Source organism: Lacerta agilis, chromosome 14 (genome assembly GCF_009819535.1).
Source record: "Lacerta agilis isolate rLacAgi1 chromosome 14, rLacAgi1.pri, whole genome shotgun sequence".
NCBI classification, from domain to species: Eukaryota; Metazoa; Chordata; class Lepidosauria; order Squamata; family Lacertidae; genus Lacerta; species Lacerta agilis.
In genome coordinates, this window is record NC_046325.1 from 2,338,620 (window position 1) to 2,363,822 (window position 25,203).

Genomic DNA, 25,203 nt, shown 5'->3' on the forward strand with positions numbered 1-25,203 from the left:
TTCGGCCCGGATTTCTGAACCCATATATTTATATATGAAGCAAATTCTCTAGGGAATTTGCAGGCTTTGAAAATGAATTGCACCCAACATCCGCGGCTGTCGCTCAGCGAGAAGGGTATCATTTTTTAAAATGGGGCCTTTGGCGGCAACAGCAGCAGCAGCAGAGACGCTCTCTATGTTTTAACATGCAATTTTGTTCTCTTCTTAATGCTGGCTGTTTTAAATGCCTATTAAACCTCTGGCCTCCTTTAACAAGGTTTCGTTTTTGAAACGGTGAAGTGCTGGGGCGATGGACCTGCCGGCGCATTTGCAAAGCTAAGCAGGTTCTGGCCTGGTTTAAAATTAGACGGGAGACCGTGTGTGTTGAGATCCCTGCATTGCGGCGGGTTGGACTGGATGACCTTCGGGGTCCCTTCCAGCTCCACGATCCTAGGAAAGAATAATGCTTCGCTGCTGTCGTTTATTTTGCTGCATTAATTCTGCACCCCCGCCTTCCTTTGCAATGCCTTGCTTTTGAACTCTTTTAAGGTAACGTCTTGTGGCTTCCTCGTGAGGAGGAGACGGGAAGGAAGCTCTGATCTGCTCCTCCTTCAGAGGACCCAGGCGTCCTGGAATCACAGATTCCACACACACACACCCCCCAAAAATTCCCCATGGTCCTGCTCCCCAAGAAGTGTGCATGCACACGAAAGCTCATACCAAGAACAAACTTAGTTGGTCTCTAAGGTGCTACTGGAAAGAATTTTGTATTTTATTTTGCTTTTAACATTGTGGTCTTAAAAGATACCATGAATAAAGAAAACACAACACACACACACACACCCCAAAAAAGGGGGGGGGAAACCTTCCTGACCATAGCTGTCAACTTTTCCCTTTTCTTGCGAGGAATCCTATTCGGAATAAGGGAATTTCCCTTTTAAAAAAAAGGAAAATGTTGACAGCTATGTTCCTGACTTGCATCTCCTCCAGCAAGCCGGGGTCTGAATCGATAATGTTGGAGATATCTTGGCTCTCGACCTGATCCAAGAGACTCTTTTAAAACGTTGGTTTCATTAAACGTAAAACAAGTTGAACGGCTTACGTATTCCAGCGAAAGGGAGACAAACTCGCAGGCCGGGGAGGTGTAGGGCAAGGAAACGAAAGATATAAAGAGAAACGTTAAAAGGGATATTTAGCTTTATAGATAAGAGCTTAAACGGCGGAACCAGAACTCGCATAATCAAAACCATCGCCGGATGAAATCATATTTTGGATTCAATTTGCCATCTGCGCGGATGCGTTGCTAAATAAACCACAGAAAGCCGCCAGCAGCGATTATTATTAATTATTATTATTATTATTATTATTGGTTAGTAATATTATGTCTGTTGCCTGCCCCTTCGCCAGCAGGTCCCCGGGAGGGATGCGGCAGGTTAAAACTCAGAATTGGAAACCGTTAAAGCAAATTACAGTCGTGGGAATTGGGGTGGGCCCTGAAAATCACACAATTCTCGGGGGACCAAGACGCACGCCCCCCCCCCGGGTGAAGATGGGCGACTCCAGCGTTTGCCGAAAGCGAATATGTTTTTATATATGTTGGAAGCCGTCCAGAGTGACAGAGTGACTCAGATGGGCAGGGGTGCGGATAATAAAACCATCACCCTCGTCGTTAATGAGTATAATAATTTGCACCTTGGGCCATGAGATCAGTGACTGATTTGTATTTGTAACGCAGCGTTTTTGTCCCTGCGATTGCCCTTTTAACGAGAAACGCAAACTTTCCCGAAGGTTGAGATTTAAGGGATTAGATGGCTTGTTTTTTACTAAGATAGCATTTTGACCCTAAAAGCCTGTTGACCCGTAAGGGTGAGGTGTGTGTGTGTAAAAAAAAATCCCTAAATCCGCATTAAGACAGTGCCTTTGTAGGAAGTGTGCGAGCTTCCCGGTTACACAGAACTCTTCATCAAGAGCCGACGAAGAGTTATGCGGCGGTTAAAAGCTTGCAAACAATTTGGTGGCAAATAAACTAGCAGTTCGAAAGCACATCAAAGTGCAAGAAGATAAATAGGTACTGCTCCTGCGGGAAGGTAAACGTAAACGGTGTTTCCGTGCAAAGCAGGGCCAGTAAAGGGCATGGGCTACTATGGGAGGCATCCAAGAGCCAGGTGGGGAATGGCATTCGCGCCCCCCCACTGCAGTTCTGCATTCCTGTGTAGATCATTAACCCCTTCTGGTTCTCTCCGTCACAAAGTTCTGTGCAAGTTGAATCCTGGCAAAAAAATGAATAAATGTGAATGTCAGAATTCTCAGCTTTCCTGTCTCTCTCTCTTTCAGAGAGCCTTATGAACACCAAGCTGGAGACGGTTGACCTACGATGGATGACGTACCCTGCGGATGGGCAGGTGAGGCAGCGGGAAGGGACAAAGAGTCGCTTGAAAATTCAATAAATAAAATTCAATAAATAAAATTCAAATAAATAAAATGTGAGGGTCCCTGACCTCCCTTGCCTCATGTCTCCCGTCAAATCGGAGAGTCTGGGCCAAGGGTGGGAAGAATTAGTAGATTGACAGAACTGCAAAGTGGGACCCCAGGGGGTCATGTAGTCCAACCCGCTGCCGTGAAGGAAACCCTGAGCCAGAGGTTTGTTTGTTTTTTAAATTTTAAACATGAAACTTCCCAGCTTTTGTAAAAGGGGGTGGGAAGCAGATTGAGAAACCCAGAGGCCGTTATTCCTCGTCGTTCGGGGTGTGCGGCAGTGGGTTCGGGGCTGGAATTGGAATACAGGATTGCCTCTGGGTGTATACAGAGTGTGTTTCCCTCCGGTATTGAGAGACTGCAGCCCTGCCAGGTCTCAAAATCCCCTCCGTGACCAGCATTCCTGCCGGCGCCTGCTATCTGCTCCTTCTGGAAACAATTGGAGACGTGTTTTTTTTTAAATTATTATTCCAACAAGCTTTCGCAGCTGAATGAATGCTTCTCTTCCGCGGGTGTCCTGTTTTGTGCCGTTTTTTAAAAACTCTGCAAACTGTTGCATGTGATTCTTTTTATTTGCATCGCGTGTGTCGCCTCGAGATCTGTATGTTTGTGGAAAGTGAGGAAATCATAGAACAGCGGAGCTGTAGGGTTGGAAGGGGGCCAGCGGGTCATCTAGACCAACCCCCTGCCATACTGTTAAAAATGTTTGTTTTGGGTTGGTTTTTTTTTTTTTTAAAGATCCCTTCATCTGGATCAGGGCAGAGTGGGACCCATCTAGTCCAGCATCCTGTTCTCACACTGGCCAAACAGGTGCCCATTATAGGAAGCCCACCAACAGGACTTGTCGGCCAAGGAAGCTGAACATAAAATCCTCTCTTAAAACCATCCGAACCGGTGGCCGTTTATTGCAGCGTGTGTTTGTTAGGCTTTCAGATCACTGAACGCTTACAAACACAGTCTAAAGACGAAGCCGGGTTATTAAAAACAGCAGCTCAAATCTCAGAACAAAAGAAATAACGTTACGCTCCAGACTTAGATCGGTCTGGGAGTTAACTCTGAGCGGCTCAGGAAACGAAAAGAAAAAGGGAGTTGGTTGGCACCCTGAGGAGAGCTTCCCCAACATGGCGCCCTCCAGTAGGCGCCCTCCAACTCCCATTGGCCTTTGCATCGTACAGCTGTGCTGACAGGGACTGATGGGAAGTGTTTTCCAAAATGGCTGTGCTGACAGAGGCTGATGGGAACTGTTTTCTAAAATGGCCATATTGGCAGGGGCTGATGGGAACTGTTTTCCAAAATGGCCGTATTGGCAGGGGCTGATGGGAACTGTTTTCCAAAATGGCCATATTGGCAGGGGCTGATGGGAACTGTTTTCCAAAATGGCCGTATTGGCAGGGGCTGATGGGAACTGTTTTCCAAAATGGCCGTATTGGCAGGGGCTGATGGGAACTGTTTTCCAAAATGGCCGTGCTGACAGGCTTTTGAGAACCATTTTCCAAAATGGCTGTGTGGCAGGGGCTGATGGGAAGTGTTTTCCAAAATGGCTGTGCTGACAGGGGCTAATGGGAGCCGTGGCCCAAAACATTGAGAAGGCCACTGGCTTGGGTTCCTCTCGAAACAACCAACAAACTTTCAAAATGTCCCCTCTCTCTCTCTCTCTCTTTGGGGCAGTGGGAGGAGCTGAGCGGTCTGGACGAGGAGCAGAACAGCGTCCGCACCTTCGAGGTGTGCGGCGTCCGCTCTCCGAACCAGAACAACTGGCTGCGCACCACCTTCGTCCCTCGCTCGGGGGCCACGCACGTCTACGCCGAGCTCCGCTTCACGGTGGTGGAGTGCTTCTCCATCCCGCAGGTCACGCGCTCGTGCAAGGAGACCTTCAACGTCTTCTTCTACGAGGCCGACCGCGACCTGGCCACCGAGTCCTTCCCGCCCTGGATGGAGAACCCGTACGTCAAGGTGGACACGGTGGCGGCCGAGCACCTGACGCGCAAGCGAGCGGGCATGGAGGCCTCCGGGAAGGTCAACGTCAAGACCCTCAAGATCGGGCCGCTCTCCAAGGCCGGCTTCTACCTGGCCTTCCAGGACCAGGGAGCGTGCATGGCCTTGCTCTCGGTCCGCCTCTTCTACAAGAAGTGCCCTGCCGTCACCGTCAACTTCACCCTCTTCCAGGAGACGGTCCCCCGCGAGTTGGTCATGCCCGTGGCCGGCCGGTGCGTGCCCAACGCCGTCAAGGTCAGCGCCCGGCCTCTCAGCATGTACTGCCGCGAGGACGGAGAGTGGGCCGAGCAGACGGTCACCGACTGCACCTGCGCGGCCGGGCACGAGCCGTCCGAGGAGAACACCAAGTGCCGAGGTGAGGGTCCCCCGCAGAGGAGCATCGTCATTATTATTACAGGGGTGCCTCCGGTTGCGGACGGGATCCGTTCCGGAGCTCCGGCCGCATCCCGACGTTTCCGCAACCGGAGGTGCCGCTTCTGCGCATGCGCAAGTGGCGAAACCCAATGCTTCTGGGTTTGCCGCTTCGCAACCCAAAGTTTACGTTACCTGAGGGGAAGTAAGCCGAGGCAGGACTGTCTTTTGTTGTTGTTAATAATAATAGTTGTTGTTGTTGTTGTTGTTGTTTTATACCCCACCTATCTGGCTGGGTTTTCCCAGCCACTCTGGGCAGCTTATAGCACATAAAAAATTGCGAAATTTACACAGCTGGCATACACAGGTGACTGCAATCATTGATCACAGTTATATACGTATATCTATCTATTATCTGGGGCGCGGGTGGCGACGTGGGATAAACCACAGAGCCTAGGGCTTGCCGATCAGAAGGTCGGCGGTTCAAATCCCCGTGACGGGGTGAGCTCCCGTTGCTCAGTCCCTGCTCCTGCCCACCTAGCAGTTCAAAAGCACAACAAAGTGCAAGTACCTAGATAAATAGGTACTGCTCTGGTGGGAAGGTAAACGGCATTTCCGTGTGTTGCTCTGGTTCACCAGAAGCGGCTTAGTCATGCTGGCCACATGACCCGGAAGCTGTACGCCAGCTCCCTCGGCCAGTAAAGCAAGATGAACGCCGCAACCCCAGAGTCATCCACGACTGGACCTAATGGTCAGGGGTCCCTTTACCTTTACCTTTATCTGTATATCTATCTATCTATCTATCTACAGGTGGTGTGGTATAGTGGTTAAGAGCGGTGGACTCGTAATCTGGGGAACCGGGTTCGTGTCTCCGCTCCTCCACCTGCATCTGCTGGGTGACCTTGGGCTAGTCACACTTCTCTGAAGTCTCTCAGCCCCACTCACCTCACAGAGTGTTTGTTGTGGGAGGAAGGGAAAGGAGAATGTGAGCCGCTTGTAGTGAAAAGCGGGATATCAAATCCAAACTCTTCTTCTTCTTCTTGTGCATGTGCTGTGCCTAGAAAGCACCATCCTGATAGTTTTCTCCTTGACCCCCGCTCCTTTCCAAGGGAAAACTTGCTCTTCGTGATATATCAGAACAAATGGCAATCTGGGGGGAAACCCAGATTCCTGTTTGCTCCAATTGAGCACTAAAGAGCAGTTCCCCCCCCCAAAAAAGAGCAGTCCCCCCCCCCGGAGGGAAAATGTTGTTTATTAAATCTCTATACTGCCCTATCGTCTGCAAAAACACACAGAGATGCAATAGATAAATAAATAAAGGAGGCAAGTAAATAGGTAGCCAGAAAGGTGCAAAGAGGAAGTCATAAGCCGAGGCTGAGCTCTTGGTACTGACGCTGTTTAAAGATTATTTTATATATTTTATTTTTGCCCTGCCCGTCTTGGTGTGTTGCCCCAGCCACTCTGTGTGGCTTCCAACACTCATGAAAACATTACAGGACGCACCCTGCCTCCCACCCGGGACTTGCCGTCATGGGATCTTCTGGCAGACAACTTTGTGAAGTTAATTATTGATTCTATAACCAAGGACTTCCTTCACCCCTTTAGGGGTTTTTTTTGGGGGGAGGGGTCTGAGCTAAATCTACTGACTGTTGACTTCAGTGGATGAAAAAGACTGTTGTGAGACCAAGGGAGAATACTCTTCTCTCTCCAGGCCATGAGTCATAGCATCATAGAGTTGGAAGGGACCCCCGAGGGTCATCTATCCCAACCCGGAATATGCAGCTGTCCCAAACGGGGATCGAACCTGCAACCTTGGCGTTAACAATGCCACGCTATAAGCATCGTTTTCTAAATCTCCCGTCACTGCATTTCGCTCCTGCCTTTCACCCAAGAAGCTCTCAGGCAGTGTTTCCGCCCTCACAACAACAACCCTGTAGGGTAGGCCAGCAGGCAGCGACTGGCCTGTGGGGTTCGAATCCTGGCTCAGCTGTGAAAGAGGGGATCTTGAGGGGTCAGTCACGGCCTTTTGGCTTAACCTACCTCACGGGGTTCTTGTGAGGATAAAGTGGGGAGCAGGCGGAGAACGAAGTACGCAGCCTCAACCTCTTTGGAGGGGAGGTACAAATCTGGAACGTTTTGCGTGCCGTTCTGGCCGGCTCGCTTCGAAAAGGATATTGTAGAGTTGGGGGAAAAAATCAGGAAAGCGCAGCCCATATGGTCAAGAGGATATGGAGCAACTCATTAGAGTGTTTGGTGATTTTTAATTTGGAGGAAAAAGGCAAGGAAGAGGTGGCCTGATGGAATTTTACGAGAGAACTTAGAGAAAGTGGGTAGAATAAAGTTTTTCTTCCTCTCTCACGACGCCAGAACTTGCGGAAGCTGAATGCTAGGAGATTCAGGACAGATAAAAGAAGATTCTTCATAGCGCAGATCAGAGTTAAACTGTGGAACTCCCTGCCACAGGAAACAGTGATGGCTACCATCTTGGATGGCTTGAAAAGAGGATTGGGCAAATGCATGGAGGACGCGTGGGCTATCGATGGCTACTAGCCAGGATGGTTCTTTTCTGGTTCTGAATCCCCAGTTGCTGGAAGCAGCAGGTGGGGAGAGCGGATCCTGCGGGCTTCCCAGCAGGGCTCTCCTTGTGTTCTTAAGCTACGATATCCTTTTTGAGAAGAAGAAGAAGAAGAGGAAGAGACCAGATCTGCAGGCAGGGTGCCAAAAGGGGCCGCTGAAGCTTCTGCGTGCAGAGAGGCCCCCAAGCCCTGTGCCTTCTTGCGAGGAAGGGAGACGGCATTCCGGCATTCCTCGCTTCGGTGGATCAGGCACCAGGAAACGTAAACAGTTGGCAGGGAGCGAGCCACGTCTCAGTCGGAGAGGGATGTGTGTCTGTTGGCCGCGATCGCTGTGCTAACTTTCAGGGACTCAGACAGATTCCCTCCTCTTGGAGTTTTTTGTCTGGTGACGTAGCCAGGTGGGCGGGGTATACATAAAAAAATCATCATCATCATCACAGCTTCCCCCACACTCTGTCCTTTGACATCCTAAGGTTCCCCCGTGCACGATGCTTTGAAAGCACAAGACTTCTCCCGAAAGCATCCTGGGAACTGTAGTTTCCCCACTTGTAGAGCTTGTTGTTGTTCAGTCGTTCAGTCGTGTCCGACTCTTTGTGACCCCATGGACCAGAGCACGCCAGGCACGCCTATCCTTCACTGCCTCTCGCAGTTTGGCCAAACTCATGTTGGTACCTTGTAGAACACTGTCCAACCATCTCATCCTCTGTCGTCCCCTTCTCCTTGTGCCCTCCATCTTTCCCAACATCAGGGTCTTTTCCAGGGAGTCTTCTCTTCTCATGAGGTGGCCAAAGTACTGGAGCCTCAACTTCAGGATCTGTCCTTCCAGTGAGCACTCAGGGCTGATTTCCTTCAGAATGGATTGGTTTGATCTTCTTGCAGTCCGTGGGACTCTCAAGAGCAGGCACAGGCAACCTTCGGCCCTCCAGATGTTTTGCCTACAACTCCCACGATTCCTAGCTAACAGGACCAGTGGTCAGGGATGATGGGAATTGTAGTCCAAAACATCTGGAGGCCGAAGGTTGCCTGTGCCTGCTCAAGAGTCTCCTCCAGCACCAGAATTCAAAAGCATCAATTCTTCGGCGATCAGTCTTCTTTATGGTCCAGCTCTCACTTCCATACATTACTACTGGGAAAACCATAGCTTTAACTATACGGACCTTTGTCGGCAAGGTGATGTCTTTGCTTTTTAAGATGCTGTCTAGGTTTGTCATTGCTTTCCTCCCAAGAAGCAGGCGTCTTCTAATTTCGTGACTGCTGTCACCATCTGCAGTGATCATGGAGCCCAAGAAAGTGAAATCTCTCACTGCCTCCATTTCTTCCCCTTCTATTTGCCAGGAGGTGATGGGATCAGTGGCCATGATCTTAGTTTTTTTGATGTTGAGCTTCAGACCATATTTTGCGCTCTCCTCTTGTAGAGCTACAATTCCCAAAACAGAAGGAGAGGCCTGCTGGATCAGGCCAAAGGGGGCCATTCTAGCCCAGCATCCTGGTTTCCCAATGGCTAAACGGATGTCTCATAGGAAAATCCACAAGCAGGATTCGAACACAAGAGCAGCACTCTCCCCTCCAGTGGTTTCCGTCAACTGGCATTCAGCAGCATTGCCGCCTCCGGCTGTAGAAGTTACAGAGCATAGACAAGTAGCCATCAATAGCCCTCTCCTCCTCCATGAATTTGCCTAATTCTCTGTTAAGGCGATCCAGTTCGGTGGCCACTCCTGCCTCCTGTTGCAGTGAGTTCCACAGTCCTGAATCTCCCAACATTAAGCTTCCTTGGATACCTAGGACTTCTAGCATTATGAGCGTCGGAGAAAAAAACTTTCTCTATAGCCACTTCCATGCCCCATTTTGCAAATGCCCGCCATCCTGCCACTCCCCTCCCCTTTTCTCTGAACTAAAAAGTCCCCCAACGCTACAAACTGGCTTTGCCCCAGCCCCTCGGTCATTTCGATGGCCCTCATCCAAAACTCTTTCCGCATCCTTTTTCAGGCGAGGCGACCAGAACGGTGCAGGAAAACATTCCAAGTGCTTTCCAAATTTCTGTTTCCGATCCTTTCCTTGGCGGTCCCTGGCGTGGTTCGAATGGAGCAAAGGGGTCTGGGGAAAGGGGGCCCAAAGATCTCGGCCGGCCAGCCCCCTTCGCCAGCCCCCTTGCTCTCCCAGGAAGCCCACCACGAGGGACCCCCCCTCTCCTACCCCCAGCCTTGCAGTTGCTTTCTATCTCTCGCTGTCTTTTCTCTCTCCTCTCGGTCAGAAAGGACGGGTCTTTGAACTCCGGGGCGGCTGGACGGGGGGCTTGGAAGCCCCCAGGAATGCCAAATATCTGTGGGGTCAAGGGTAACCAGCTCCGGCAGGCGGCTGGAGTGTGTGTGGGGAGGGGGGTGGAGGGAGAGAATCCTAAACAAGGCCTCTGGCAGTGGGGCGGGCTTAGGGGGCAGCGGACAAGAACTGTTTCAGCCATTGTTTAGCCTTCATTGTGAAATTTCTTTTTTTTTTCTGCAGGGGGGGGGAAATAGGGCGAAAGTCTCCCATCTTCCAGGGATAGCAAGGGTTATTCCCCCCCACCCCTCATTGTTTAGTGAGGAGTCGATAACATCCCTGCAGTTTGGAATTACACTTTTGCTGGGTTTAGCTAATGTCCGTTCCGGGTCATCCGCACATTTCTCAAATTGCAGCCGCCTCCCGGGCAGAGGCCTCCGTGGCTTTTAACTTACTTGTTTATTCCGTTTCGTTAATCAATCATTTCCCACGGGGCATCTCGGAGCGGCTCTTTTGGCCAATGGCCCATCTAGTCCAGCGTCCAGTAAGTTCCCACAGCGGCCAAGCAGATCCCGGGGTGGGGGGGTGGGGAAATCCCTGAGCGGGACCCGAGTTCAAGAGCCATTCTCCCTCCCTGTAATGCCCGGCAGCTGGAATTCAGAAGCGTTATGGCCTCCGACCGGGGAGGCAGAGAGCAGAGCCATCGTGACTGGTAGGCAGCCATAGCCCTCCCCGTATTCGCCCGGTCCTCTTTGAAAGTTGTCCAAGTCATTGGCGACTCCTGTCTCCTGCAGCAGGGAGTTCCATAGTTTAACTCTGCACTGTATGAAAAAAGGGCTTCCTTTTATCTGTCCTCACTGAAACCTTTATGGGGCCATCTAACCCAGGCATCTCCAAACTTGGCCCGCCAGATGTTTAGGGACTACAATTTCCATCATCCGTGACCACTGGTCCTGTTAGCTATGGATCATGGGAGTTGTAGTCCCAAAACATCTGGAGGGCCGAGTTTGGGGACGCCTGATCTAATCCATGGGTAGGCAAACTAAGGCCCGGGGGCCAGATCCGGCCCAATCGCTTTCTCAATCTGGCCCGCGGACGGTCCGGGAACCAGTGTGTTTTTACATGAGTAGAATATGTGCTTTTATTTAAAATGCATCTCTGGGTTATTTGTGGGGCATAGAAATTTGTTCGGGCTTTTTCCCAAAATATAATCCGGCCCCCCACAAGGTATGAGGGACAGTGGACCGGCCCCCTGCTGAAAAAGTTTGCTGGCCCCTGTAACCCCCTGCAGCAAAGCAAGAATCGCTGATAGACAGCCACTTACTTTTACAAACCTCCAATGGTTATAGAATCATAAGGTTGAGGGTCCCCCAGGGGCCATCTAGCCCAACCCCCTGCGATGCAGGAATCTCAGCTAAGGAATCCCTGACAGACAGCCATCCGGCCTCTCTTTAAAAGATTCCAATGAAGGCGATCCCACCACCACCCTCTTAAGGTTATAGAATTCTTGGGTTGACAGGGTCCCCCAGAGGTCATCCAGCCCAACCCCCTGCAGCAATGCAGGGATCGCAGCAGAAGAATCCTGGATCGCAGTGGCCATCCAACCAGCAAGGATCCTTCTCACGTCCTCTGCCTCTCCCTCTCGCCCCACAGCCTGCCCTGCGGGGATGTTCAAGCCCTCTCAGGGTGAGGGCTTTTGCCAGAGCTGCCCGGCTTTCAGCCAATCGAACGCCCCGGGATCGAGCGGGTGTCCCTGCCGCAACGGATTCTACCGGACGGAGAAGGACCCCGTGACAAAGCCGTGTGCTAGTAAGTGATGACAAAGGCGGTGGTGGTGGGGGAAGAGTGGATCGGCGGGAGCCGAGTTCCGGTTCAGGGGGGCTAGTATTTCACCAACGGAGAGTTTGATGACTCTGGACCCCCAGCACCTCACATACTGGCTCCCCCTACGTGAACCAACCTAGATGCTGTGATTTTTGCATGTTCCCTCCATGGGAGGTCTGGAGGGTGGCGGCACGAGGACGGGGCCTTTTCGGTGTCGGCACCCCGCTTTCGGGATGCTCTCCCAGGCTTGATGCCCTGGCACCATCATTACGTATCTTTAGGCGCCAGGCAGAGAGGTTCCTTTTCCAACTGGAATTTTGGCTTTTAGTGATCCGTGAGTGGGATGTTTTCATCCTGCCTTTTAAAAATAGGATTTCTCGCCATATGCCATATACTTCTTGCACTCGAACGCTTCGATCTGCAGAACTGGCACTGCTGCAGGTGCGGCTTACTGCCTGTTCTGCATCTGGAAGAAATTGATATTTTAGTGTGGAACACTTTTTGGCGCCTGCGAAAAGCAGCAACGTAGAATGTGTTTTGTCTTTAGTTTATTGCTGGTTTTTTTTAATCTTTCAAGTGCTTTTAGGAGTTCCTTTTACGTATTATTTATCGTTTTACTGTCTCTCGGGCTTTAAAAAAAGAAAACCAAACAAGTGGTGTATAAAGGCTATTGAAATAAATCTCTTTATTTCTGGTCCTAACATTGGTTTTAATGTATTTTGCTTCTTTGTTGAAAGTTACTTTTGGGGGGAAAGAAAAAGGGGGGGGGGAGACAAACGAGTTTAATAAAAAATAAAGCAATCGAAAGCAGCTGGAGGGCAGCAGGTTCATAGAAGAGTTGGGTGGGACCCCCAAGGGTCATCCAGTCTAACCCCCTGGAATCACAACTAGATCATCCCTGGCAAATGGACATTTGCCCCCTGCTTGAAAACCTCCCAGGAAGGGAGTCCATTCCACTGCCAAACAGCTCTTACCATCGGAAAGGGACACCCAGGGGTCATCTAGCCCAACCCGCCTGCAATGCAAAGGGTTCAAGGTGGCTTTGTTTGGAGAAAGGCTGTCCTGGGGGAAGGTCGGGGTCCCCCCCCATCTTGACCGTTGCCTCTTTCCCTCCTTCCCCTCCCCGCAGAAGGCCCGTCCAAGCCCCGCAGCCCCGAGGCCAAGATCAACGGCTCGGTGGCCGTCCTGAAGTGGAGCGAGCCCCTCGAGAACGGCGGCCGCGACGACGTGGCCTACCACGTCACCTGCTCCGAGTGCCCCGAGAAGCAGCCTTGCCGGCCCTGCTCCCGCCTGGCTTACGCCCCCCGATCCAGGGGGCTGTGGGAGCGGTCGGTCACCGTGGAGGGTCTGCAGCCCTACATCAACTACCTCTTCCGGATCCAGGCCGTCAACGGCGTCTCCGAGATGAGCCACAACCCGCCGGCCTCGGAGTCCATCAACGTGACCACCAACAAGGACGGTCAGTTGCACAGGAATGCCATATTATTCCTACCCTGCCCATCTCTCTGGGTTTCCCAAGCCACTCTGGGCGGCTCCCAACAGAATGTTAAAAACACGATAAAACATCAAACATTAAAAACTTCCCCAAACAGGGCTGCCTTCAGATGTCTTCTAAAAGTCAGATAGTTGTTTATTTCCTTGACATCTGGTGGGAGGGCGCCACCACCGAGAAGGCCCTCTGCCTGGTTCCCTGCAACCTCACTTCTCGCAGGGAGGGAACCGCCAGAAGGCCCTCGGAGCTGGACCTCAGTGTCCGGGCTGAATGATGGTGGTGGAGACGCTCCTTCAGGTCTACTGGGCCTTTGAGGCCGTTTAGGGCTTTCAAGGTCAGCACCAACACTTTGAATTGTGCTTAGAAATGTACTAGGAGCCAATGTAGGTCTTTCATGACCGCTGTTATATGGTCTGCCAGTCTGCTGTCTAGCTGCCGCATTCTGGATTAGTTGTAGTTTCTGGGTCACCTTCAAAGGTAGCCCCACGTAGAGCGCATTGCAGTAGTCCAAGCGGGAGATAACCAGAGCATGCACCACTCTGGTGAGACAGTCTGCGGGCAGGGAGGGTCTCATCCTGCGTACCAGATGGAGCTGGTAGACAGCTGCCCTGGACACAGAACTGACCTGCGCCTCCGTGGACAGCGGTGAGTCCAAAATGACTCCCAGGCTGCACACCTGGTCCTTCAGGGGCACAGTTACCCTGTTCAGGACCAGGGAGTCCCCCACACCTGCCCGCCCCGTCCCCCCAAAACAGTACTTCTGTCTTGTCAGGATTCAACCTCAATCTGTTACCCGCCATCCATCCTCCAACTGCCTCCAGGCACTCACACAGGACCTTCACCGCCCTCACTGGTTCCGATTTAAAAGAGCGGTAGAGCTGGGTTTCATCCACATATTGATGGACACCCAGCCCAAACCCCCTGATGATCTCTTCTCAGCGGCTTCATATAGATGTTAAAAAGCAAGGGGGAGAGGACGGATCCCTGAGGCACCCCACAAGTGAGAGCCCAGGGGTCTGAACACTCATCCCCCAACACGGCCTGGGAGGAAGGAGCGGAACCACGTTATAACAGTGCCCCTCTTGACGGTCCAGAAGGATGTTATGGTCGATGGTGTCAGAGGCTTCTGTTGCTGGACCCAGGATGGATGGGAGCTGTAGCTATGAGCGAGAGAGACAGCAGGTAGCCTCCTAGGGGCTGTCGTATCGCCCATGGCTCACGCGGCCCCCTATTTTCTCTCCCCAGTGTAGTGTAGTGGTTAAGAGCGGTTGACTTATAATCTGGTGAACTGGGTTCGCGTCTCCACTCCTCCACATGCAGCTGCTTGGTGACCTTGGGCTAGTCACACTTCCTTGAAGTCTGTCAGCCCCATTCACTTCACAGAAGTGTTTGTTGTGAGGGAGGAAGGGAAAGGAGAACGTGAGCCGCTTTGAGACTCCTTCGGGTAGTGATAAGGTGGGATATCAAATCCAAACTCTTCTTCTGCTTCTTCCCTACAGTCCCCCAGCCCGTCTCTGAGATCCAGCAAACGTCCGCCGGCTCCAGCACGGTCACTTTGACTTGGCCTCCTGTCCAGCCTCCAACCGGGAGCATCCTGGACTACGAAGTCAAGTATTATGAGAAGGTGAGCAGAAGAGGTGGTGGCGGGGAGACGTCGGAAGGGACCTCCAAAGGCCATCCAGCCCAACCCCCTGCAATTGCAGGAAGCGTGGTGGCGGCAGGGGGCGTGTTGGAAGAGGGACAGTTTCCCAGCGCCCCTTCACCACCCCTTTCCTACCCACCCCCCATGCAGAGCGGCGGGGGCACCATGTTTGTGAAGACGTCGGATAACCAGGTGACCCTGAGCGGCTTGCGGAGAGGGGCGATGTACGGGGTTCAAGTCCGCGCCCGCTCGGAGGCCGGGTACGGGACGTTTGGGCCCGAGAAGGCCTTCCAGACCCAGGGAATGGGTGAGTAAGCTCTCTTAATATTATCCTATGTTTCTTTCCCGTTGGGATAAATCAAGTACATATCTGACATGGGGCTGATGGGAGTTTCTGCCCAAAATGGCTGCAGGCTCGTTGCAGCGGATTGGGAACAGTGCTCCAGAATGCCTTACGTAACAGCAAGCAAACAAGTCGCGCCCCCAGGCCCAGTTTAAAAGGCCACGTGTCTCACTCAGCCAAAGTCCTGGCTCTAAGGAAATATTTCCGCCTGGCGACTGTTGTCGTTCAGTCGTGTCCGACTCTTCGTGACCCCATGGACCAAAGCAGGCCAGGCACTCCTGTCTTCCACTGCCTCCCGCAGTTTGGTCAGACTCATGCCAGTCGCTTCAAGAACACTGTCCCACCATCTCCTCCTCTGTCGTCCCCTTCTCCTTGTGCCCTCCATCTTTCCCAACATCAGGGTCTTTTCCAGGGAGTCTTCTCTTCTCATGAGGTGGCCAAAGTACTGGAGCCTCAACTTCAGGATCTGTCCTTCCAGTGAGCACTCAGGGCTGATTTCTTTAAGAATGGATAGGTTTGATCTTCTTGCAGTCCATGGGACTCTCAAGAGTCTCCTCCAGCACCAGAATTCAAAGGCATCAAGTCTTCGGCGATCAGCCTTCTTTATGCCTTCAGCCTTCCGTACATCACTACTGGGAAAACCATAGCTTTAACTATATGGACCTTTGTCGGCAAGGTGATGTCTTTGCTTTTTAAGATGCTGTCTAGGTTTGTCATTGCTTTTCTCCCAAGAAGCAGGCGTCTTCTAATTTCGTGACTGCTGTCACCACCTGCAGTGATCATGGAACCCAAGAAAGTGAAATCTCTCACTGCCTCCATTTCTTCCCCTTCTATTTGCCAGGAGGTGATGGGACCAGTGGCCATGATCTTAGTTTTTTTGATGTTGAGCTTCAGACCATATTTTGCGCTCTCCTCTTTCACCCTCATTAAAAGGCTGGCAACTAAAGATATGTAATAATGTAAAAGGGTTTGGTGGAGGTGGCAGGCGAGTCTCCCCAGGGAGAGCATCTCACAGAGGCTACGATGGTATTTGTTGTTGTTCAGTCGTTCAGTCGTGTCCGACTCTTCGTGACCCCATGGACCAGAGCACGCCAGGCACGCCTATCCTTCACTGCCTCCCGCAGTTTGGCCAAACTCATGTTAGTAGCTTCGAGAACAGAACTTTAAAAAAAAAACATACAGTCAAATCGTAAGGAGCTTAAAAACAGAAGAATTAAACGATGTCAATATGCATCAAAATAATAATTCATCATCATAATTCCGATAAATCTCCCCCTGCTCTTCCATCCCTGGTAGAGTCGGGAAGTAGCACGGAGAAGCTGGCCCTCATCGTGGGAACAGCGGCGTTGGGGGCGCTCCTGGTCCTGGCAGTGATCATTGTGGCCATCGTCTGCTTCCGGTAAGGTGCCGCGTCCCAGAGCCGGCCGAGGGGATGTGATTAGCCGGAGGTTGTGGGAGGGGCTAAATGGACAGTGGGAGGAGCCGGCGGGAGGGCTGATGGGAGCCGTAGTCCAAAACGGCCGTGCTGGGCAGGGAGGGTGGGAGCTGAGGGGCAGAGCGCAAAGGAAATGCAAAGAGTGATTGACGCCTCCCTTTGGAACGCGGTTGTGGGGGAGGAGCTAAAGGGAGGGACAGTGGGCGGAGCCACCGAGTTGGCTTTGACGCCATCTTGTTTCCTCCCTTTGGCAGCCGCCAGGGGGCGTCCAGGTCACGGGAGCAAGAATACTCCGACAAGCCTGGGCAGTACCTGATTGGACACGGTGAGTGAGCGGAGGCGTGCACCGTGGTGATGTCGGTGGGAGGAGCCTGGGTGGTGGGAGGAGCTAAGGCAGAAAGGCCCGCAAGGGGTGGCACGTTTGGGTTAGTTCATTGCCAGCTCCGAAAAAAGGGTACGTCAGGAAAATTCCTGGTGTGCCCTGGTTTTCGGATGTAAATTCCCAGGGGGAATTTTGCTGAATTAGCGAAATGACAGGGATGTATGGCAACGCGGTGGAAAAAGCAGAGGAAACAACTCCCAATGCTAAAAATCACTTTTAAAAAGCTCAACTATTTGGGTTTGTCCCCCCCCCCAAAAAAAATGCTCAATGACCCTGTGGATGAAACAAAATAAAAAAAATTCCTTCTAGTAGCACCTTAGAGACCAACTAAGTTTGTTATTGGTATGAGCTTTCATGTGCATGCACACTTCTTCAGATACCAAACTTAGCTGGTCTCTAAGGTGCTACTAGAAGGAATTTTTTTATTTTGTTTGGACTACGGCAGACCAACATGGCTACCTACCTGTAACTAGGACTCTGTGGATGTCGGGAAATACGGCAGTCCTACGAAAGAGATATTTTTTATGTCTATGGTTCCTACCCTCTCCAGGCACCAAGGTCTACATCGACCCTTTCACCTACGAAGACCCGAACGAGGCTGTGCGCGAGTTTGCCAAAGAGATCGACGTCTCGTACGTCAAAATTGAGGAGGTCATTGGCGCAGGTAAGTGCCGACACCTTACGTTGCAGGGGGTTCGACTGGATGACCCTTGGGAGTCCCAACCCAACCCTTCTATGATTCTAAGTCACAGGCGATGATAGATTTGACCTTAACCTGCCTGGGTCTGCCTCCTGCATCGGGGCCAGGTTTCCTCGCTCCCTGCTTCCCCTCAAAAGAGAAAGCCCGGCAGGGGGTCCCCGCCCAAGTGGGTCCCGATCTCCCTGCTCCCTCCCCTGAGTCTCTCTTCCCCACGCTCCCTCTCGCAGGCGAGTTTGGGGAGGTGTGCCGTGGCCTCCTGAAAGTGCCCGGCAAGAAGGAAATCTACGTGGCCATCAAGACCCTGAAAGGCGGCTACACCGAGAAGCAGCGCCGGGAGTTCCTCAGTGAGGCCAGCATCATGGGCCAGTTTGAGCACCCCAACATCATCCGCCTGGATGGGGTCATCACCAACAGCGTCCCCGTCATGATCGTCACCGAGTTCATGGAGAACGGAGCCCTCGACTCCTTCCTCCGGGTAAGGGCGGAGGCTGGAGCCAAAGGGAGGGCTGGGGGGGGGGGGTAAAGGCCTGGGAGGGGGGAGTCCCCCCGATATTTGTAATAAGAAAAACTCGGGGGACTTTTGCCCATCGCCAGAGTGGCGCATGCTCTGGTTATATCCCCCTTGGACTACTGCAATGTGCTCTCCGTGGGGCTACCTTTGAAGGTGACCCAGAAACTGCAACTAATCCAGAATGCGGCAGCTAGACTGGGGACTGTGAGCGGCCGCCGAGACCTACATTGGCTCCCAGGACGTTTCCGAGCACAATTCAAATTGTTGGTGCTGACCTTGAAAGCCCTAAACGGCCTCAAAGGCCCAGTAGAGCTGAAGGAGCTTCTCCACCCCCATCGTCCAGCCCAGACACTGAGGTCCATCGCCGAGTGAAGCTACAGGGAACCAGGCAGAGGGCCTTCTTGGTGGTGGCGCCCACCCTGTGGAACACCCTCCCATCAGATGTCAAGGAAATAAACAACTATCTGACTTTTAGAAGACATCTGAAGGCAGCCCTGTTTGGGGAAGCTTTTAATGTTTAATAGACTAATGCATTTTAATACTCTGTTGGGAGCCGCCCAGAGTGGCTGGGGAAACGCAGCCAGATGGGCGGGGTATAAATAAATTTATTATTATTATTATTATTATTATTATTATTATTATTATCCTCGCCTTAACTGCAATCTCAACCGGAGGCTTTTGCACCCCAATTTCCCAAGTCAATGAATTTATTTCTCGCTTCTTTTGGCTGCATCGACACGCAGACATGAGAAGCATACATGAACACATGTAGGCAAGGAAACCATATATATTATATATGTAATTATCTTGGCTTCATACGCAGCTTGATGTTTTGGACCACAGCTGGCTGGGGCGGGTGGGTCGTCGGAAACATCTGGAGAGAGCCAGGTTGCGGGGGGCCTTGAGTCCACGAAGGGTTAAGTTTCCACCGGGCTGGCTGAATCCCCTAACGCGGCCTTTCTCAATCTGGACGGGTCCCCAGATGTCGGAACTACAACTCCCATCATCCACTGCCCGCGCTCGCTAGAGATGATGGGATTTGTAGTCCAAGGGCATCCGGGGACTCCGCGGCTGAGAACAGCTGCACATAAGCGTTCCTAAGCCGCCTTCCCTGTCTTGCTTTTCTGCAGCTGAACGACGGGCAGTTCACCCCCATCCAGCTGGTGGGGATGCTGCGGGGCATCGCGTCCGGCATGCGCTACCTCTCTGACATGAGCTACGTCCATCGGGATTTAGCTGCCCGCAACATCCTGGTCAACAGCAACTTGGTCTGCAAAGTCTCCGATTTCGGGCTGTCCCGCTTTCTTGAGGAGAATTCGTCCGACCCCACCTACACCAGTTCGCTGGTACGGAAAATTAGTTTTGTGTTTCCCCCCTCTCAATATTCTATTCCATTCCATTCCATTCCATTCCGTTCTTTATTTGTTTCATAAAATGTATATACAGTGGTACCCCGCAAGACGAATGCCTCACACAACGAAAAACTCGCAAAACGAAAGGGTTTTGAGATTTTTTAGTTGACTCGCGAGACGAATTTGTCTATGGCCGTGCTTCGCAAGACAAATTCGTCTTGCGCAGTACCACTGTAAGCTGGCTGGAGCCGCGCCACGCCGCATTTTAAAGCTGCAGCGAGCGAACAGCAGCGCTGCTGTTCGCCCGCTGCAGCCTTAAATCGCGGCGCGGTCCGGTGCCGGTCGAAAGGGGCACTGGCCGATCGCGCCTGCCATCTTGGGTGGACATGCGCAGTCGACCCAAGATGGTGGACGCGATCGGCCGGCACCCCTTCCGACCGGCGCCCCCGGACTTTTTCCCCCATAGGAACGCATAAATTAAATTTTAATGCGTTCCTATGGGAAACCGTGCCTCGCAAGACGAAATTATCGCAAGACGAAAAGTCTTGCGGAACGAATTAATTTCGTCTTGCGAGGCACCACTGTACTGCTTGATTGCAGAAGGAAACCTCAAAGCGGTTTACCAAAAAGAGACGAAACTATCACTGAAAGATGTACAACCTTCATTTAAAACATGCAGGAAGTCAAAACGTTAGCAGAGTTGATGTAAACTCGAGCAGCAGGAAATAACGTAAAGGGTGTAAAAAGGTTAAATTGGTGAATGGGTTTGAATTGGTTACGCTGTAAGACTCCGATGTAAAATAAGGAACCGCCCGGGGGGAGGGGGGGAGTCAAAGAAAAAGCAGGTTGAATTTGTTTAGATTTAATTTTTGTTGTTGAGGTATTGTAAAATGGAAAAATGGAAACATATATTTTTTTTAATGCGGAAAGTTAAAACCGCAGTCGAACAGAGCAAACCAAATGTAAACACGGACTTTCTGAACTTCTGGGTAGGGCTGTCTAAATAAGAATGCCTTTGGCAGGCATCAAAAACAAAACAGTGAGGGCGCCTGTCCAATGTCAATAGGCAGGGAGTTCCAAAGATTGAGTTCTTACAGACCTTGATGAGGTATATTGTGGCACCTTTAGCAGTGCCGGTTCCCCAGATCTAAGCAGTCAGAGGGGCGCATGTGGGATCAGGCGGCCTCATAGGTGAACTGGTCCCAATTTCTTAAGGGCTTTGCATAAGAATAGTAACACCTTGAACTCGAAACAGCTTGGGTCCAGCGCAGTGATCTGCAGGGCCGAGCGGGGATTCGAACCTGGGTCTCTCTCAGGTCCAGGTCTACCACTTAAGCTCTGCATCTCAAGAGGAACCGAGGCATCCTGGGAGATGAGTTGAGGCCCGGCGCCTGGGCAGGGGGGGGTGTCAGAAGCCTCTGCCGCGCTCCCTCTTCTTCCGTTGGTCGATCCTCCCGATCTCTCTCCTCAGGGCGGGAAGATCCCGATCCGGTGGACGGCCCCGGAAGCCATCGCCTTCCGCAAGTTCACCTCCGCCAGCGACGTCTGGAGCTACGGGATCGTCATGTGGGAAGTCATGTCGTTCGGGGAGAGGCCATACTGGGACATGTCAAACCAGGATGTGAGTGCCCCCCCGCCCTCATCCAGCAGCTCTGCATGCCCTTCTGATGTTTTGGACTACATCTCCCAGCAGCCCCCAGGCCAGCGTGGCCATTTTGGCCTACAGCTCCCAGCAGCCCCCAGGCCAGTGTGGCCATTTTGGCCTACAGCTCCCAGCAGCCCCCAGGCCAGCGTGGCCATTTTGGCCTACAGCTCCCAGCAACCCCCAACCAGCGCGGCCATTTTGGGCTGCAGCTGGTTGGAGCCTCATGGGAATTATAGTCCCTGCTTTTGAAACCTCTTATCAATTTACAGATAAGTGACCTCTACCACATATTTTTTCACAGCCCGCCACCCCCATTTTATTTTCCTTGCCACCCAGCCCCAAATCTTAGTGGACTGTCTCCTGGGGAGGAGTAATGTTCTTCCAGCCTTCCTTGGAGGGAGCTGCATTCTGGGGCTGCCCCCCATGAGCTCTCTCTATGGTTCCCTCTCATCTCACCATCCCGCATTGCAGGGGGTTGGACTAGATGTCCCTTGGGGGTCCCATCCAATTCTATGATTCCGCAACCTCAGAAGGCAATGGGCTCTCCTTCATTGGAGGTTTCCCAACAGTGGTCGGACGACCCTCTGCCGGGGATTGTTGTTTTTTTAAGCTGAGATGCCTGCATGGCAAGGGGGTTGGACTAGATGACCCTCAGGGGATCCCTTCCATGATTCTGTGATTCTGTCCCCCAGGTGATAAACGCCATCGAGCAGGACTACCGGCTACCGCCCCCTACGGACTGCCCCACTTCGCTGCACCAGCTGATGCTCGACTGCTGGCAGAAGGACCGCAACACCCGGCCCCGATTCGCCCAGATCGTCAACTCATTGGACAAACTGATCCGGAACCCGGCCAGCCTCAAGATCGTCTCGCGGGGAAACGGAGGGTGAGTCTGGATGAGCCCCTGCCCTCCGCTGTCCCGGGTCCTAGCCCGACGCTCTAACCACTACACCACCGCTGCCTCCCCATGGAAATAACTCGCAGCTAGGAGATGCGATCGAGGATTGAACCCAGGACCTTCTGCTCCCGAGGCAAAGGCTCTGCCATTAAGCTGCAGCCCTTCTCTAGGACTGTATGTGGGGTTAGGGGACCCATATGTTGGGGCTTGCAGACACGGTCAGATTTCAGAGGTGGCCGCCCCGGGGTATTTGACCCTCGCAGAATCGTAGAGTTGGAAGGAAGGTACAGGCAACTCCCCATTTACACGAGGTCAAGGCATGAGGACCGCGGCTGCGTGCATCGCCTCGAACCCGGAACGGGCACAGAAAGGGACAGAAATGGCGTCTAGCGATCCCACCGGCCGTTGCGGTTTCCAAAGGGTTTTCCGAGGGTTTCCAGAGGTTCAGAGGTTGTCTGAAGGCTTTCCCCAATACACGCGATTTCACTTGCCTCGGAACGCAACCCCCACATAAATGGGCTTCCATCTCCCTCACCCTTCAACACTGTAACCCTGCTGAAATGACTTCTCTCTCTCTCTCTCTTTCTCGTTCCGCCCCCCCCCTTAATCTCAGGCCGTCCCACCCCCTCCTGGACCAGCGCCTGCCCCACTACTCCTCCTTCGCGTCCATCGGCGACTGGCTCCGCGCCATCAAGATGGGGCGCTACGAAGAGAATTTCGCCGGCGCCGGGTTCACCTCCTTTGAGCTTCTCAGCCAGCTCTCCACCGAGTGAGTGAGCCCGCGAGGCAGGAGGGTCCCAAAATCCTTATTGGGGGGGGGGGACAGACAGGGCAGCGAGGTAACGCCACACTTAAATCACATCCGTGGTTCCCACATAGCAGGGGGTTGGACTAGATGACCGCCGGGGGTCCCTTCCAGCTCTTTGGGTTCTGTGATGACTCCTCTCTCTCTCCCTTCCTCCCTTGGCTTTCCCTCTCCAGAGACCTCCTCCGGATCGGCGTGACGTTGGCCGGACATCAGAAGAAAATCTTGTCCAGCATTCAGAACATGCGTGTCCAGAGCAAATCCGGCTCCTCCTTGGGACCCTACTGACCGCGGAGGAAGGAAACGGTCCGAAATTATTGCGTTTCGACTGCTCTTCCCCCCCCCCCCAGGAATCAAACGACTGTGGCCTCTTGACTTGGGACGTCAGCTGCCTCCCTCTTTCCCGCTCGTCTCTCTTATTTTTCACTTATTTTTCATTTTGGAACGGCATATTCCATCGGGAATAATTTGGCTTTCTCTCTCCCCCACGTATCCTCTCATCCTTTAGCACGGAAAGGGGTGGAAAGATATTTAACTGTTCAAGCGCGATGAGGATAGTCGTTCTTCTCCGTCCTTTTTTTTTTGTGTGTGCCGGCCACGTCGCCACAAACAGCCACTCCCGGGTCGAGGAGTCGCACTCGGTGCCCGCCGGGCCTCTTTTCCAGATGGCCGGCAACGCAGCGGCAGCAAAGATGGCCGCCAAATCCCCAGCTTCTTCCGTCCCTGCCGTTTCGTGGGCCGCCGAAACGCCCGGGGCCTGGGCGCCTTTGCGTGACCTCCTGTGGTTCCGAAACTTCTGAACGTTCGAAAAGCCAAAGATGGCCTCCCGTCGGCCAAGTTTCCCGGACTGCGGTTCACATCGCAAAATGGCCGCCCTCCCGCTGTCTTCCGGAGCGGCTGGCCTGTTTGTTGAGGCGGCCGCCTGGTGGGAAGAATGAGGCGGCCGCTGAGGGAAGGAAAGGGAAATGAAATGCCTTTTCCACCTGGCCTTCAAGATGGCCACCCCTTTCAAAATGGAGGCTGTTGGATCGCTGTCTTTCTGCCATTTTGGGGTGTGTTTAAAAAACTTTGGCTCACCATGGTGCTGTCCTGTTTGGAGGATTTGTGTGGGGCGATCACCAGAGGCCTTATACAATTTGTCGTCCGTCCTTTTGGGGTGACGGGAGGGTGGCCGCCCGCTGCCTACCGATTTCTGGAAATGGGGAGCCTTACTTGAATCTCAACGGACATATTCCATTATAATAAAGGGTCGTGGGCCGGGGTTCCTGCACACTTTGACGTGCAGCCCCTGACTCTCCACGTCCCGAAAGCCAAAGAGGGACTATCATCGGCATGCCGCGGGCAATGCCGCTTGCGCCAGAGTGCAACTTGTCGCCACATCCACTGAAAGCTGTGTTGTGATGTCATCAGAAGCAGGAGTGATGTCACCTCTGCCTGCTGAATCTATGAGCTTTCAAGGACATGCATGCCACAGAGAAGGGTTAAACCGTCGCGTTGAAATATGACAATCAGAAGACTCTGCACTTTCTGATGATGTCGCTGTGATGACGTCACAGGAGGGGAAAGCGAAGCTTTTGCTCTGGGATATCTCCAGCTGCCTTTTTATGGCTTTCGCCACTCGAAACGAATAATACCCTGGAGACTCTTAGGGATATCCCAGGCACTGGACTGCGATGTTGTCATGGCGCGAGAGCAAGACCCGGCCGTTCTCTCTGTGACGTCATCTCCGTGTGACTGCAGGTGGAAGGAAGCCGGTGGAAGGAGATGCCTGGTTTCGCTCTCTTAATGACATCGAAACAAAGTGCCTCCGGATAAAGTGTGGGCGCTGAGAGGTGATGTCACGGGGATAGGCCCGTGATGTCGTTACAAAGCGCTTCTCCTTTTGTATCATTTTGTTAACCTTCATATTGAAGGTGGTGATTTTGCTTTTTATTAAAAAAAAAAAAAAGTATATGAAACCGAGGGGAATGGGTGTGTGTGGAGTGGAACAGGGGACGGGAATTGTCACGCCGGGGGCGCAGAATTTGATGCTGCAATTATATCCCCTCCTCCCTTTTCCTTATTTTCTGAAACAGAAAGTGTCAAAGGTTGCACCACCCAGGGTGCCAAATTAAAAGCATTGGGTCCCAGATTCCACAGCAGTTGGGAATTTCCGTTCCCACGTCTACCTGTAATCGCAAACTTTCTTTTTGTCTCCCGTCAGGAAGAGTAGCTAGTAGCCCGTGGCAGCCATAATTATCCTCCACAAAACTGTCTAATCCCCTTTTGGCAGCTAAGACAGGCCAGCAAGGCATTGAAAGTGCCCGGGTTGTGGGTCTGGATCCCCTCCTCAACCCTCATTGCGATTGTCACAAAGAGAAAAGCCTTATCCCAGGCCACCCCATGGAAGCGACACATTATTTAGCTCTGGTTTGGGGCTTATGGGCGTTGGGAATCCACAGGGCACCAGGTTGGAGAAGACTGGCTAAATCGAACTGCCATGTGGAAGGGCAGCCTATCTGAACATCTGCTAGAACCTAGGAAGAGCCTGCTTTTCACAGTG

At 52.4% G+C, this 25,203-nt stretch overlaps 1 protein-coding gene across 1 annotated transcript in view; it reads left to right on the forward strand.

Annotated features, from left to right (window-relative positions):
• The window catches only part of EPHB4 (EPH receptor B4), a 38,050-nt gene extending 15,066 nt beyond the window's left edge, over positions 1-22,984 (forward strand). The window contains exons 2-16 of the mRNA XM_033169552.1: positions 2,314-2,381; positions 4,123-4,804; positions 11,286-11,441; positions 12,586-12,915; positions 14,448-14,572; positions 14,741-14,897; positions 16,230-16,332; positions 16,623-16,693; positions 17,301-17,414; positions 17,678-17,925; positions 19,092-19,307; positions 20,785-20,934; positions 21,651-21,844; positions 22,470-22,625; positions 22,838-22,984. Of these exons, the coding sequence (XP_033025443.1) occupies positions 2,314-2,381; positions 4,123-4,804; positions 11,286-11,441; positions 12,586-12,915; positions 14,448-14,572; positions 14,741-14,897; positions 16,230-16,332; positions 16,623-16,693; positions 17,301-17,414; positions 17,678-17,925; positions 19,092-19,307; positions 20,785-20,934; positions 21,651-21,844; positions 22,470-22,625; positions 22,838-22,949 (2,882 nt within the window). The 3' untranslated portion in view covers positions 22,950-22,984. The remainder of the gene's footprint in view (positions 1-2,313; positions 2,382-4,122; positions 4,805-11,285; positions 11,442-12,585; positions 12,916-14,447; positions 14,573-14,740; positions 14,898-16,229; positions 16,333-16,622; positions 16,694-17,300; positions 17,415-17,677; positions 17,926-19,091; positions 19,308-20,784; positions 20,935-21,650; positions 21,845-22,469; positions 22,626-22,837) is intronic.
• The last annotated feature ends 2,219 nt before the right edge of the window (positions 22,985-25,203 follow it).